This window comes from Lingula anatina, chromosome 4 (genome assembly GCF_051362555.1).
Source record: "Lingula anatina isolate TDL-2025a chromosome 4, LinAna3.0, whole genome shotgun sequence".
NCBI lineage: Eukaryota > Metazoa > Brachiopoda > Lingulata > Lingulida > Lingulidae > Lingula > Lingula anatina.
This window is the reverse complement of record NC_141770.1, coordinates 22289706-22304952: the sequence shown is the minus strand read 5'-3', so window position 1 is coordinate 22304952 and position 15247 is coordinate 22289706. Positions and strand designations below refer to the sequence as shown.

Genomic DNA, 15247 nt, shown 5'->3' with positions numbered 1-15247 from the left:
CAAAGGGACAAGTTTTTAAAATTATAATCTGAAAAAAAATATGACATATAAATTTATTCTTCATAACAATAAAGATCCCCAAACTCCCATCTTATGCTATTGAACTGTTCACGTATTTGCTGAACTTCGATTTCAATGCTTTTTACAACCGATGGAACTCTGTTTTAAGGGGGTACAATCAGGCCTATTCATAAGACCAAGAAGTTACATCTTCTTGATAAGACTGTCATGTGATGGTTACTGTATCAATCTCAAAACTAAAAGATAATGAGTGTTACATTTGAACTTCTTGTTTTCTCTTATTTTGCTAGCCTTTAAAATATAATAACAAAACTAACTAAATGAGATTTAGAGCAAACAAAAACAAAAGCATTTATACTGTCAGCGTACTGTTAATTCATTTTAGATGTACAGGGGGTAATGGAAATCTGCACTTATGAATGAGGTCACATTTTCGAAACGAGATTCCTTGACCTCATTCCATCAGCTCAATGATATTTTCGTGACCCAGATACGGTACGAGCCTACAAGTATCCGCAATTTCCGCCTTACTTGTCGTCAGGTAGGTACACGTTTGGCTCAATATAATACTCACTGATAACTCGCTGTATATAAAAATCGTGATTTGTTCCTGAACACACGATGGATAGTCCCAAGTAACTGTTTTATGATTCATTTTCAATATCATAAACATCCTATTCACTCAGAATATGATGCAGTTCTACCGGTTGCTTAAGGTCAGGCAAAGACCGACTCGCGCATGAAGTTAATTAGGTACCTACCCCGCGTTACTAAGCGTTCTGAATGTTATGCCGTTTAAGACCTTCACTTGTGAGTCCTGAATGGGCGTTTGTGGTCCTTTGGACTTCATTCAAAGTGAAATTAAAATGATATTTGTATGACAACATTACGCAAGAAAAAGACATGGAGACAATTTTACACGTAGGCCCTAGTAGGCCAACATATACATTGTGTAGAATGTACAACACTATTATAATAGGACTACTGTTTGCAGTATTTGCAGTACTAAATTCGGCCATTTTTGCTTATGTTAACTAGGTCTGACGGTTACAACTTTGCTTTGAGTTTCGACAGAGGCTAGTTTCGAGAAACCTGTCTGTTCTAGATATGAAACGGTAGGCCTACCAGCAGAAAAAAATATGAGGTCTACAACATGTATAAGGGCCGTAGGTTACGGGGAGGGGGTTGTTTGGTGGGGAGGGGAGGGGGGGTAGTTGCTCTTTAGAGATTTTTAAGTCAGCGTCCAGATGACTTCCACGGCCCAGAACCACAGGCTGTAAAAATTACCTCCTGGCAGTTAGGTTTCCGACGGCCTTTTCAGAGGCCAGAGTGGATGATATAGTATATACAAGCAACCACAGTGGCCTTATTATAACACAACATAGCGTGCCTCACCAGCTAGCGAGAGCTACTAGCAAATGTTTTAAGCCGCCCGTGATTGATAACTGGACAGGACACTATAAATGTCCAAACCTAAGTGGATATACCGGAGTACAGACTGAAAGAATACAGCGTATCGAGCGTGTTCTCGGTCTTTCATTTACGCTGTTTCGTATAATCTAAGACATACGAAAGCCTTTCGTATATAACCTAGGTATAAGCATTATGGGACCCTAGAGAGAGCAATATGAAATCGAAAATATGAAGCGTTTTCAACCCTGAGTAAGAGGACGTCACAGATTCATATGAAACGTCGACCTATTTTTAAAGCGAGTGTTTGTTCTACTATAGCGTACAAATAGTCTTAGTAGGCCTACATGTAGCCCTGCAGTACTTGTCTAGTGCTTTGCCTCCGTGCACATTCCGCATTCTTTCGACTTGGATTTCATATTTAAACTCCCCTCCACCAGCATGTGCTAGAGAGAGGATATGTCAGTAGTCTCGTGCTCAGGGTACATTGTTTATGACGGGAATGGACAATACATGTAGTAGATGCACCCGAACAATCAGAATAATGAACTGCTGTGAAACACCGATTTTCCTGGCCTTGGCTGCCGTCTACCAGCTAGGGCCACAGATCGACTTTTCACTAGATATTCATAGATATGTCTGTCACCTATTCATGACATTTATTCTACTGCCCAATGAGAATTTTTGCGCGGCATTGATTTCATTGTTCAGTTGGCCCTTGCTGTAGAGTGATGGTCTTGGTCATACCCTGAGTTTTAAAGCACTGAACAGACTGACGCTGGCCCTCCTACATGTATAGGCTACCATTCACCGACACTGCTGGGTAGAAAAAAGCCGAGGTAAGAACTTTGAAACGCAGGGTGTTGAATGGCGACGAGAAGTGAAACATTCAGTGATGAACCAGTGGATCTTAGTTTTCAGGGAATACTCTGAAATTCTGAAATTTAAGGGAAATCCAGTAGTGTGAGCAGCGCAACTTCTTGGATGTGACGGACGCGTTTTAACATGTTTGTAAATTAGTCGTAGGTAGACTGTAACCCGATGAGAGAACCGCGGCTTTCATTAAAGTCAACTATTTATCTTTTATTTTTATATAATCAGCTGACAATTGGGTATCTGTTGGAGAAAATATTTTCAATTCGCCGTTGTGACTTTGGGCTGCATTCACAACCATCTTTGATCTGCGGACCTGTTAGTCCATGGATCAACTTTGGTTGTGAGCGCACCCTTATTCTGCAAAATTTCAGTTTAAACAGAAGCAATGGATATATATAAAAGAAGGGTTCTCAGGGTGCTCATGGAAATCAATGAGACATCTCCAATGACTCGGTCCATTCCGCTGATTAGAAGCGGAGAAACATGGATTTTGTCGAATACACGTGAAGCAAACCTGGCTGTAAGAGAAATAATAGTGATTCTCCTGTGCACTTACATGAATTAACGGCATCACAATTTGACGTCAAGGGTTTTAGTCCAGCGTCTTTTTTATGTGATTTTGTCAGGTCGAATAGGGTAGTTTCTTACAAAGAACTAACGCTCATGTTACTGCAAGAAAATACACATCTGACTTTTTAATGTACATGGGGTTGGAACGCGATAAATTTAATCAAAATCGGAAAATCGGGGCATTTGAATCGCAGTACCTTAGAAAAATCATACACATTGACATAATTAAAACATTGAGTGGAATGCTGCTCATACTTTTCACGTATCTCATCATGAGGAGAGCAAGTTCCTTTTTTTTCACGTGAATCAGAACGGGCGATGAGCTATTTTTAAACCCGAATTAAAATAACCATGAAGTGGAATGCTGCTATAAATACAATGTGAATTTCTCCCACTTTCTCTCTCCACTGACTGTCATATACACGTGCATCTGATCGAGATATTTCAAGCATTCGTCATTAGAGTGCCTCGTGATCACGTGCTGCGTGGGTTAAGCTTCCCAAGTTCAGTAGCGTGGGTGTACAAGACCAACAATCTGACCACATCCTTTTTTTATGAAATAGTTTTCGGTAACTTGACGCCATACTGAAGTCCTCATATACATCGTTCCACCTGAACTCTGCTTGGTAGTATTATATCTCTTAAAAGAAGAAACGACTGTATACGCTTGTCTGCGTCTCACTATGATATTGCCTGCTTCATAACCCATTTCGTAGAAGGTCATATTAACAAAGTTGAGATTAAATTGAATTAATTAAATTAACAAAGAAGAGTACCAGAATGGGGACTTTATTTCTTCTCGCCTGGCCTCGCTCTACGATTTAACACACTGCCCAATAATTTATACCACAGCGTTACGCAAAAACTAAGGGACGGATTTCGATGAAATTAATTAATTATTCAGTAATTAAGTTTTCAGGATAGGTCATAAATGGGCCAATGTCATGACATTTTCGGGATAAGTCAGACAAAGGAAAAATTTATTAGATTTTGGTGATGATCCATTAATTATTACTTAATTATAAATCTTGGCATAGGTTGCGCTGTTTGAGTTTTTTTTAGTTACAATATGAAATACAGTTTAGGCTCAACTAATATGGCCAGAGCGACGCGAAAAAAAAAAAGAGTGCTCTTCTTACAATCTGAGCCGGATACAAGCTCACAGAATTTTATAAATAGTCCTTGACACGAAACAAAAATGTGCTGATATTTATTGTCTTATTTAAGAAGGGTTATAATTTTTGATGACCTTTTTAAAGGTACATACGAACCGAGCATCGGTGGAGCGTGGATTCTCAGTAACACATGTAAACCACTTCTACAAGATTCTTATATGACTCAAATGAATTCAACATGCCAAGGGATAAACTGAATAGATCACTCGATCAGCCATAAAAGACCTTTAGACTGCTCCTTTCTTTAAATTTTTGGTTGTAAATTTAACTTTCTTTCGTGACCTACTTTCCTGCCCCATTGACATACAGCTTAGAATGCCAGCAGAAAAATCCGTTCAAACATCATTTTCGGGTAAAATTAAACAATGCCTTTTGGTACTTCTCTTAGTTATACTACTTGAAACTATATGCTGGCATTTGGTCGGTTTTTGTGACAAAAAATTGACTTTGTATGCACCTTTAACTTAATATATTTCTAGAACGAGTAGTAGGGTATCTGTCCAACTTACGTCATTAGATCACTGTAGTTACAGAAGCTTCATATTTTTGGTGCAGTTACTCGCCCAACGTGAACCCTTGTTCTTGTGGCTTGACAAAATTAAAGCTCTTTTATACTGTAAATATTTCTTTTTGAATTTGATTTCTTTTTGAAACCAATAGTCTTACAGTAAATCAGCTTTTATAAATATATTGGTTTGATTTAATTTACTTTTTAAATTATAATTTGAACATGCGCACTATCTTGTAAAATTAGAAATGTGTTTTATCTCTCTCAACCATTTATATGCACTTTGCATTTTCAGAGTGGAGCTTTTGAATAACACTGCTGTGTAGAAAGCCTTTGCTTTGAGAAGATGGCGGGAGAAACCGTGACAGCTCGAACCACGACCGCAGTTGGATGTTATCCACAGTATCTCGCCACTGTTCCCGGGATATTCAAGATAGTCGAAGTGGTAATAAAGTATATGTTTAGTTTTGTTCAACTTCAGTGGTTGCCATGTGGTATTTTGAATGTTTTGCCATTTGTGTGCTGCCCTTAACATTTATTTAAAAAAAATTACATTGAAAAACTTAAATCCGGCGTTGGATGATTTCAGTTCGCGATATTTGAAGAATACTATAGATACGCGTTTGGTCACACCTGCTGGCAGTTTAATGGCAAACGAGCAGTATTGGTCCCAAGCTATCACAATGCATAAAAAGTTCCTTAAGGGAAAATTGTTTCAAAACTTCACAGTATTTTATTTCAATTTTAGGTTCTCTCTATCCTGGTAATCATTTGCGCTGCTGTCGTAGTAAATTCTAGCGTAAGCCATTACTTCCCTGGCCTTACCTTCGTGGAATTCGTAGGCATTTTCTCCCTTGTGTTTGTGACTGTAATCATCATCTTCTATATGACTCTCTTGGTGAATAAGGTGCCCATATGGTTACTGTTGGTAAGTGGCATTAGGAGTAAAATAATTCAATTTGAAGAGATATTTAAGTGAAGATAGGATTTAAAATTTCATTTAAAGCTAGCGTGGTTTCCCTTAAGGACCGTTGCAGTAATTTATTATATGAATAAAATAAATTTGTATCTTGTTCAGCCGAAAATATATTTCAAACTGCACCTTCTTCAATTATATGATCGGACCGCGGACCCCCCGCACCTTCAAATAATCCTGGATCCGCCCCTGAAAATTGCAGAATATTTTTGGGCTTTTAAGTCGAACCGAAAGAATTTCATCATTATCTGATCATATGATCCTCATAGAGTGGTCTTAGTTTTGAGGCCATACATTTATATATTTTGAACATGGCATATCTAGGTCGCACATGTATCCTGCAATAAATCGCAAAGCATTTTCTTTAAATTTGTGAAAATGGAAAGGACGAAAAAATCGCCCTCAGTTTTTTTGAGCGTGAAACCAATGCACATAATTCTCTGCTGTGCTTATTTTTATGATTTATTTTGTATTTCTAGGAATTTATTGCTTTTGTGATTCTGCTGTTGTTCTGGTTGGCAGCCTTTATCACGGCTGCAGTTGAAGCTTCAAAGTATGCTAACTGGAGGAACTCACAATATGCAGCAAGAGTCGCAACAATAGTAAGTAAAGGGAAGAAAGGGCACTGTTTATGATGGCGGTTTTTCGCTATACAGTTTTACATTTTTGCAACATTACAAACATGGTTAAAACAGGTGTGACAGGAATGGCAGCGATCTCGCGGTCTCCTCACTTGACATAACTTTAACAGCTCATAATGCATGTGAAAATTATTTCTTGTCAGCACTGCGAATTGGCGATTAACGATTCCTCCTTTTTATTTAGGTATTTGCCTCGCTGGCATTGGTGGTATTTATCGTAGATTTTTTCTTCGTTGCGAGAGCTTGGCGTGGACGGCCAATCTTTACTACCATCTCTACCCATCACTCCAGTACGACTACCACCACAACCACCACCGTCACCTCGGAAACCAAATACTGAAGACCAAAAACTTCGGGAGTTTTAAGTAACAATCAACGGTCATGAGTAAAGAGAGGCGTATATGGGGTTATGGCGTTATATAATTATTATTATTATAATAAGAAACAGTGATAGCACTTTGGGGTCTTCAGTAATTCTTTTGGTACTTAAAAATGAATCTTTCCAGTTCTAAATTCAAAACTCGTAGTTATACCAACGCTTTTCAGGCCGCAATATTTCTTCACTTCGTTGAAGTCTAGTAAGCTGTCTCGTGCATCCCTTGCATTTTCATTTCATATTTGAAGAAAAATTGTTGTATATAAGAATAACTGGAAGTAACGTGCCTTAAGACACTACCACTGATTATCTGGAAAGAAAATGGGACAATTTAAGACAAACAAAGCCCCCAGTGCTGTCTCGTTTTTTTTATTATGATATGAATATTCACGATCAAAGTATGTGACTTGGCGGGCGTCTTTTTTTATACACAGGTGCTTGTATAAGATGAACTTGTTTTTTATAAAGAATTTATGAAGACCTAGCTGGGGTAGCGCTAGCAATTTTTTTTCGCTTAGCCAAATCACCACTTTTTTTGTCAATTTGTTATCCAAATGGTTATAATTTGACTAAAACAAGTCAAATCAAGCCCTTTTTGTTTAGCCAATTTATGTCAGTTTTAGCATTTGGCTAAATTGGCGACTGTTAGCGCTACCCCAGCCTAGTCTTTGTTCAAACTTTTCTATTTTTGTTTATCGTCAGTGAAAAGCAGACAGCAGCGATGGATTAATTGCTGGATATAGTGGCAGTATTGTAAGAAAATATTTCCAGTCTATAGAATAGTCTGTCCAATGCCAGTGGTGTCTTAGATTAAGTTTTAAAAAATCAAAATGTACAAATTTATTTTATTTTTATTTTTTTTTTGTTATACTTAGCGAGCAATTTTGACATTTTATGTTCAATACAATGAACAACTCTGTGTTGAGTTAATTTGCTTGACATAGTTTCATAGTTTTTCCCGTGAACAAACTAGCAACATTTTTTTAAAAGCTTATTTAAATATGCGTGTGTATTTAAAGAAAGAAAGCATAAACGAAATGTGCACAATTTGAATACGATCCTTTTCTACTTCATGTATTTGTATTCGCGTATATTAGTGTCTAGTGAAAAGTAACAGTGTATTTACATGTTAGTCTTCTTTTATAGAGTAAAGAGCTGTGGCTGTTTATTAACATGCTATTTATTCTAAAAAGGGGGTGTATAAATAGAGTGATAGAGGAATGATAGAGATTCATATAGTTTAGCAGACAGGTTACTAAATGTTGATAACCTGTAATTGTATCCCAGTACTTTATCTTTTTACGGACCAAAAAATAATATTTAGTCGTATTTAAGGAGGGTAAAATAGGCCTACTTTGACCAGTAATCACAAATCCAGTGTTACCAGGTACAGATATTAAATAAAATGTGAAATCACAGATTTTTGAAAAATATTAAATTAAATATTTCTCCACAAATTTTTGGATGATTTGATGGCGATGGATTTAAGCAGTATAATTATAATTTTCAAATTCTATTATTTTTTGCTTGGCTGTCGCCTTGATTGATTTATGCATCTAAACATCACATAAAACGAATTTGAATAAGAGTACCACTTTTATAAACCATATTACAAAAAAAAAAAATAAATAAATAAAAAAAAAAATAAATAAAAAAAAATAAATAAATAAAAAGTGAGGGCTTGAAGCAATGTGTGTCCATTGCAGTAGGGAAGACCGATCCATGAGACCATTGTGTTTTACCGAGAGAGAGAGAGAGAGGATCAGCATCAGTTGAATAATACATCACATGAAGTCCGCATTACAATGTCCTTAAACGCCCTTTCTCACAATGCCCCAGGCGCGCCTACTAAGATACAACTGTAATAGCATTATGGGTTGACAATCATGATGACAGCGCAAAAAATAAGGACTTGCAAATTAATCTTAGCGATTCATTACGTTACAAAGCTAATGGGCACATGTTACGCAAATGGAATCGAGTATTAACGCCGTCGATGGTGTGTTTTAGCGAGATAAAAAAAGACACATTCTATGCCTGCTATTTTTTCTGCCTTAATTGTGCCATTTAACATTAAACTTAACTTTTTCCCAAGATCAAATTCATGCACATTAGCTAAACGAAGTGATGTGGTGGCCCCTGAACACTATTAGCTTTTTTTTTGTCTCTCTGGGGAGTGCTAAATTTCCATATTGTTCATACATGGTTACATGTGATTACAAATTATTGTCCTTTTTTGAACGCTACATGCGATCGTTTCTTGAAGGTTACAACGGCGATGGTTTGGATCGAAGAACGCCACCATTGTTTTTTTATCCCGTTTTGACTCTTCCGTCTGCTTCAAATAAATAACTAGACATCAGCGCATTTCCGAGTAAGTTTTTGGTTTATTTTTGTCCTGATCGAACTAGCTTTATTTCTGTCTTTTGTCATTGGGGGCCTCCAAACCAAATTTTGAGTTTTATTTTTTTTATTCTACGGTTAATACAGTTCAAATATTTAATATTTTGTATGATTGAATGGTTTGGTGTCAATCAATAAAAAATCTAGCCCTGTTTTGATGGAAATCTGTCGACTTTACCTTCACTGTAGATACTTTGCAGAAGTTAATTTTACACTAGTAAAGTTATAAATATCAAGTCTTATCAGGAAGTTACATTATTCTATTGTAAAAAAAATATCTAAGTAGAGACGAACGCATTTCAATAATTCTGTTGGCTCCAATGCGGTAATGGTGTGTAACATGTAATTATCTAATGTCTTCATCACCTTGTTATATGGCATATTACAATTAACCGTTCTTGCGTTCAAAATGTCAATAGTCATTTTGATAAAACGATGTTTTATCCACGTTCCACAAAACTGATATTTCACGTCGACTCACTCTCCTAAAGAAAAAGCAACTTCAAAATATGCAATATTCGTGTTATATCCTTTTTTTACGTGTATTCATACATGACAATGAAGTTTAAAATGGGATATTTTGACGTTTATTGGAATCCACTGGTAGAAGACACATGCTTATTTCTCTCGACCAGGTACCCTTCTAGCTGTCCCAGATGTCACAAAATCGGTAGAGTCGAGTTGAGAGTACATGATAGTAATGGCCGCATTTCCACTCGTGACATGACACTTTATCGACAGACCGTGTAGATTGCGTTTCGAAACCACAGTGACACGACCTTCTAATTCACTTGTAACGATGGCGGTAAACGGGACAACAAAACGATAAACTTAGCTTTCCAATGGACAGATATTAAAAAGACAGAACGCACTTGGGGTGTGTGTTAAGAGAGCATACCCATAGGAAGCATTCCCATAAACACATCAGCCTACGTGGCTCGGTCCAACTCTTCGGGGGCTCTCGCTAAGTGCAATCAGATTAACATGCCTCCCCTGGCGTTAAATAGAATACAGAAAAACTTGTGCTAATGCGACTACGCCGTAAACAAGAGGAGGCGTGTCATACATTTAAGCTGATTGCACTTAACGAGAGTTCCCGCAGAGTTAGGTCGATCCACGTGGACTGATGATGTGCCTGTAGGAATGGGGTCTAAGATGAAAGCCGTCACATCTCCACTGGGAACGCGGCGCATGTACGTGTATATTTTGTCATTTAGATGCAAGTTATCCAATCTTTTTTAATACCAATGGCAAGGAAGATCAAAGATAGTCTTGGCTCTCTGAATTAATACGATAATTGACAAACAGAGAGTAAAGAATGATACAGGTATACATATTTAATTCATGAAAACCCAACATTATTTCACACTTTCCGGTAATAAATGTATCGTGTTTCAAAGTCAAAAATATCCTACAAACACATGCATTTTCCTCGGACCCACGATTCGTCAAGATTTTTCAGAACACTCTTTTCTGTCTTGAACCGGGTAAATGATTACTAGTCTGTGCTTTCTTTATATTGTCACTTCGTGTGAAAAGCTAAGGCTTTTTCAGAGGGTGTGTTAATTTAATTTATTTGGTTTAAAGTAACAACTTATGGTGTAAAGTGAACCCATCGTTCACAAAGAATCCTAAACACTGCCCCCACCTTCATCTAATGTATCTTGCAAAGTTTGATGAGTTTGCTAGACCAGATCGTCTAATGGATTAGCTGCATGTACATAATAAATTAGGTTACATTTTGTGAAACTCTAAACAAAACCATTACGTTCATCTCGTGAAATGTTACAAAGCTCTTTAAATAATTTGCAAGCAAAACCATTTCGTTACAATGTCTTCCCGGACTAGTTGCAGGCTTGAGTAAAAAATTGATAAGATTTCTACAGTGAAAAATGCAGTTGGGCAGTAACTGTATCCAGCTTTATTCTCTGTTGTCAGGTCGCAAAAAAGTCTTAGCATACCACACGGCAATGGTGCTGAAACCAACGCACAAATTTGTGGACCGATGGCGGCACCTGCAGAATATAATGCCAAAAAATTTTTATGCTAAATTTTGATCTTAAGGGCAACATTCCAACACCACCTACATGAATTTGTCTTTGTCCATTGGGAGAATAAATAGCCTTGGTTTCTTATATTTCTTTTGGAAACTCTCCGCACCCAAAGACTTAGTACCCATATAACTAACTAGATTGATACGTCTTCAATAAAAATAACATGTGCGTGCTGGGTAGAGGAAAGTCCTGCCAGTTCTCTGAGGTTCTAGGTATTCTGGAAATTCAGTCAAGACGATAGTCCTCATTAAATCTTGTTCCGATTGAAGATGTGTCGACCTAACTACTAATACTACGACTCGTAGCGGCAGACAAGGCTGATTATCTCGCCATAGCAAACCATTCCAAAGACTTATACTATAACTTACCTCAAGGGTATTGACGGTGAGCGTGCAAAACACAAATTATATTGGTCACTATCAGTAAACTTATCGTAATCAGGCTCCCTTCTGTTATGAGTTGTTCCAAGTTAAGTGGGTCAAGTTTGGCTGTAAACAGGCCTTTGGAAACATATCATTTAGAAGTTCCCGTGTAAGGCAGAATTGGAGTAGTTGTTTGGAAATATTGGAGAATTGCGTCTACGGTTTCAATAAGTTCAAACTAAGACAAAATGTAACTTACAACCAGTTCATTAGTATGTTATTATCATTTCATGTTCTGCGTGATTCCAAGTTACAGTATATTTGTAGATTGTTTGGTTTGAGTACCTTTTGGTGATCAATTATAAATTTGTTAAATCGTCGGTTATTTATCGTGAACATCATATATCATGTTAAAAAAAGCAGGGATAAGCTAAAAAAAGTAGAGGCACTCAAACACAACAATGTACAATTTAGGATTAATCGAGTCATTATCTCGGGTAGCTGCCACAAACCCAGATTAAGTCATCTATTCTTCGGAGTGTTGTTCTGCACTTTGTTGGCTCAGATTAACCCACCACCCTTGACATGAACGCCTGCCTCAGCTCATCCCGTGTAATCGGTTGGACCTCTATCCTCCTTACAGTTCGGTCTAGAGCATCCCAACAGTGCGCAATGGGATTCAAATCGGGAGAAAAAGAAGACCACTGTTCTCGCTCAATTTCCTGGTCACTGAAGACTTTTCGTTTTTGCAAGCACGGTGAGATATGAAGCTTTGCCATGTTGGAACAGAAAGGTACGGCCGAAATGAATCCTAGCTAATAACACCATTTACACTTTCCCTGAGGTAAACCACACCAGGTTGCTTCGGCCTTCGTAGGGAATGGCAGACCAAAGATGGCCCAAAGTGGGCAACAGTTCCCATCTCACAGCCTTAAGCAAATCACTTCCGAACTTGACATGAAATATTGGAGCATGCCAACAACGCCACGAAAACATTTCGCTTCAGAAAACCAGACATATCTCTTATGACGCATTTCTCGGTACTGGAGTTGTCGGGACCATTCCTATCTGTGGCCCTTTCCCAATTGGATTAAAAAAGTTTATCTTAGGAGTACACCTTGTCCCGGGTCACATATCAGGAGTCTGCCGTTGACTGATCCTGTGGTTTTTGTGCGTTTTTGCCACTGTCTTACAGAGAAGGTGCTGTCAATGTTCTCCTTTGAGGACACTTCTGGTAGGGTATACGGTTCTTTCAGGCTTTAGTTTTAAGGGGGACGGCCAGTGCTGATGCCTGGTCGCGTATATTACTTTGTGCGATGCTGAATGAGTTTACAGACAGTTCCTCGAGTGATTCCAATGCCAACAGCACTGGCCTTTTGATATCACACAAAACACCTCATTCACAAAAGTTACCAAGTTCCCCTTCACTCCTTCAGGCTTTAAGTCAAAACACGTGCAGAAGAAAAATAACGTGCGACTGCAAACACCTATGGTCCCATTCAGAATAAGTGATTTATTAGTTAAAATTAGAAATAAAATTATATAATGGCGTCTTTCAGCCTTTCATCAGGAGATAACAAATACCGAGAAAGACAGTGGAAAAGAAAATGAAACAAAAATGTAAAAAAAAAAAAAAAAAAAAAAAAAAAAAAACGTTCACTATAAATGGCTTGTATACGAATATCAACCGTTATATGTTTGTCGCCATTCCTTTCAATGGCCGTGCATTGGTTATACTGTAATCGAACTCCTTTCACATGTCTTGATCGCCTTTGCAATAAAGCGGAAAAACAAATGTTTACTCGATCAATCATTTTTGAATACAAGGCATTAGTCTACAAATAGCCATCAATTTGTTTATAAGCATACGATCTGTGAAAATCTTTAATTAGACACATGAAACCAACGAGGGTTCACGCGGCACAAACTTCAATCAGTTTTTTAAGATGAATGGGACTGGCCTTTAGAAGCTCGATATCTTTCAAGTGAGGAGAACAGACGATTTATTTCATCATGAACAGAGCAAGACTCATACAAGATCTTAATCAGAATCTTCACACTGCCCTATCGTCGGATGAATGTTCAATACCATTACCAGTATCGATGAAATAGCAATCTATCGGCGAGTTAACCCCCAGATAAATAGATTGCTTTTTTTATCATACTGCGATCTGTAATAGTTGCAACGCTGAGAAATAGTATTGAGCATCTGAGGTGGAAGAGAACGTCATCAGACAGCAATCATTTCTTTCTCAAATTGTTTCTCAAATATTCTGTTTGAAATATTAAAAAAAAGAACAACTTTGAATGTTTGAAAGGCGAGTGAATTTTTGAAAGGCGAGTAGCGCTAAGATGAGAATGTATGCTTTTGCAAGTAGCAGATATGATAAATCTTGGAAAAAAAGACATTGGAATCATTGTTGGTGTTATAAACTTTCGAAGATTTACCGTAATGCAAATCCCAGGACAGGCAAGTACGGACATTGTACGTAGATGACAATCAGTTGTTGGGAGAGATCAGGCAACTGCAAACTTCTCTTCAATTCACAGCAATTACGATTTTTCTAAGAGAAATGAACCTTTGACAACTGTCTCGGCATCGTTGGCCATCGTGACATACAAGTGATCCATACATTTCAAGTACAAATCCAATGTAATAATAGAGAAACCATGGTAAAGAGCATCAGTGGCCAAAACCCTTTTTTGCATATCATCTGTATGGCTTTGTTGAAGCGACTGAGGTTTTGCGTACTTCATGGTGGTTTGGTTCCTGATTGAGAAGTATTTAAAATGGCAAATGCAAGCTAGGAATTGATGAGAAATTGCACAGAAACTTTTATCGGTCCATATAGCGTAGTTGACTATACTTTTCTTTTTTGTGGAACAGAACTTGAACATGACCAGAATTAGATTACCGCATCAGCGCTAAGATCCATTCGAGGTAAAAGGACATTTTTGTTATAAATGTTTATATTACGTCTTTTTCATAAAACCATTGTTCCTGGTCCAGATATGTATTTACATAAACGTGTATGTTTGTTGTTAGGACAAGACCATCCTTTATAGAATCTTTGGGTAATTTTAAAAATTGATTTGGCAAAAAAAAAAAAAAAAAAAAAAAAAAAGATAGACACTGCAATAAGCATATAACTGTACTAAATGAAATATTCTAACTTTTGCAAGTTGTCTATAATTTGTGTCTGAATTGAAATCAACAATATCACATAAAGGTTACACATCACCATTTATGTAGGGAAATGGATTGGAAATATTGCTTCATTATTGATGATTCTTTCTTGACGCGAAGCATGGAAATGTCTGATTCTTGTCAGAATCATTTTTTTTTCGGAATGGAAGGTCGTTTAAAATGCCTTTGGTGTCAAACACAGTATAATTTGATGCCATTAAACTTCAAACAGTGTCATTAAAAGACCGGATGTCTGTATTGACTCCTGTGCAATTAGTTGCGTGCCTATTTCAAGTTTATATGTACCACACGTTCTGTACATACAGATTTAAGCGGTGTGATTTATTCTATGTTTCTTTTGATACACACGTTGATATGTATGTATAGTCATTAAAAATAATTTGTTACCACCTAAATTATATACTAGTGTTTCTACATGTTTAACCCTCAGATGCAAATATCCCTATTTGTTTTTAGCATATACCCGACATGTTATGTTTATACAAGTACATAGAACCAAGCTTTTTTCTGATAGGTAACAGGGCTTTGGGATAAGGGAATAATTATAGGACTTCAGCTGTGACGTTAAATGAATCTCTGACCGCATTCAGATTCACACATCGCACTAGCTGGGTCTGTCCAATTCTAATAGGGATCCTCACTAAAGTGCAATCAGTGGAATCAGCTA

The 15247-nt window shown here is 37.3% G+C and overlaps 1 protein-coding gene across 1 annotated transcript; it reads left to right on the top strand.

Moving 5' to 3' along the window:
- The first annotated feature begins 421 nt into the window (after positions 1-421).
- Positions 422-7971, top strand: LOC106163735 (uncharacterized). The gene is made up of 5 exons (XM_013541408.2): positions 422-562; positions 4856-5005; positions 5309-5488; positions 6016-6138; positions 6362-7971. Exons 2-5 carry the CDS (start codon positions 4907-4909, stop codon positions 6515-6517), a joined length of 558 nt encoding a protein of 185 aa, XP_013396862.2. The 5' UTR covers positions 422-562; positions 4856-4906; the 3' UTR covers positions 6518-7971.
- The last annotated feature ends 7276 nt before the right edge of the window (positions 7972-15247 follow it).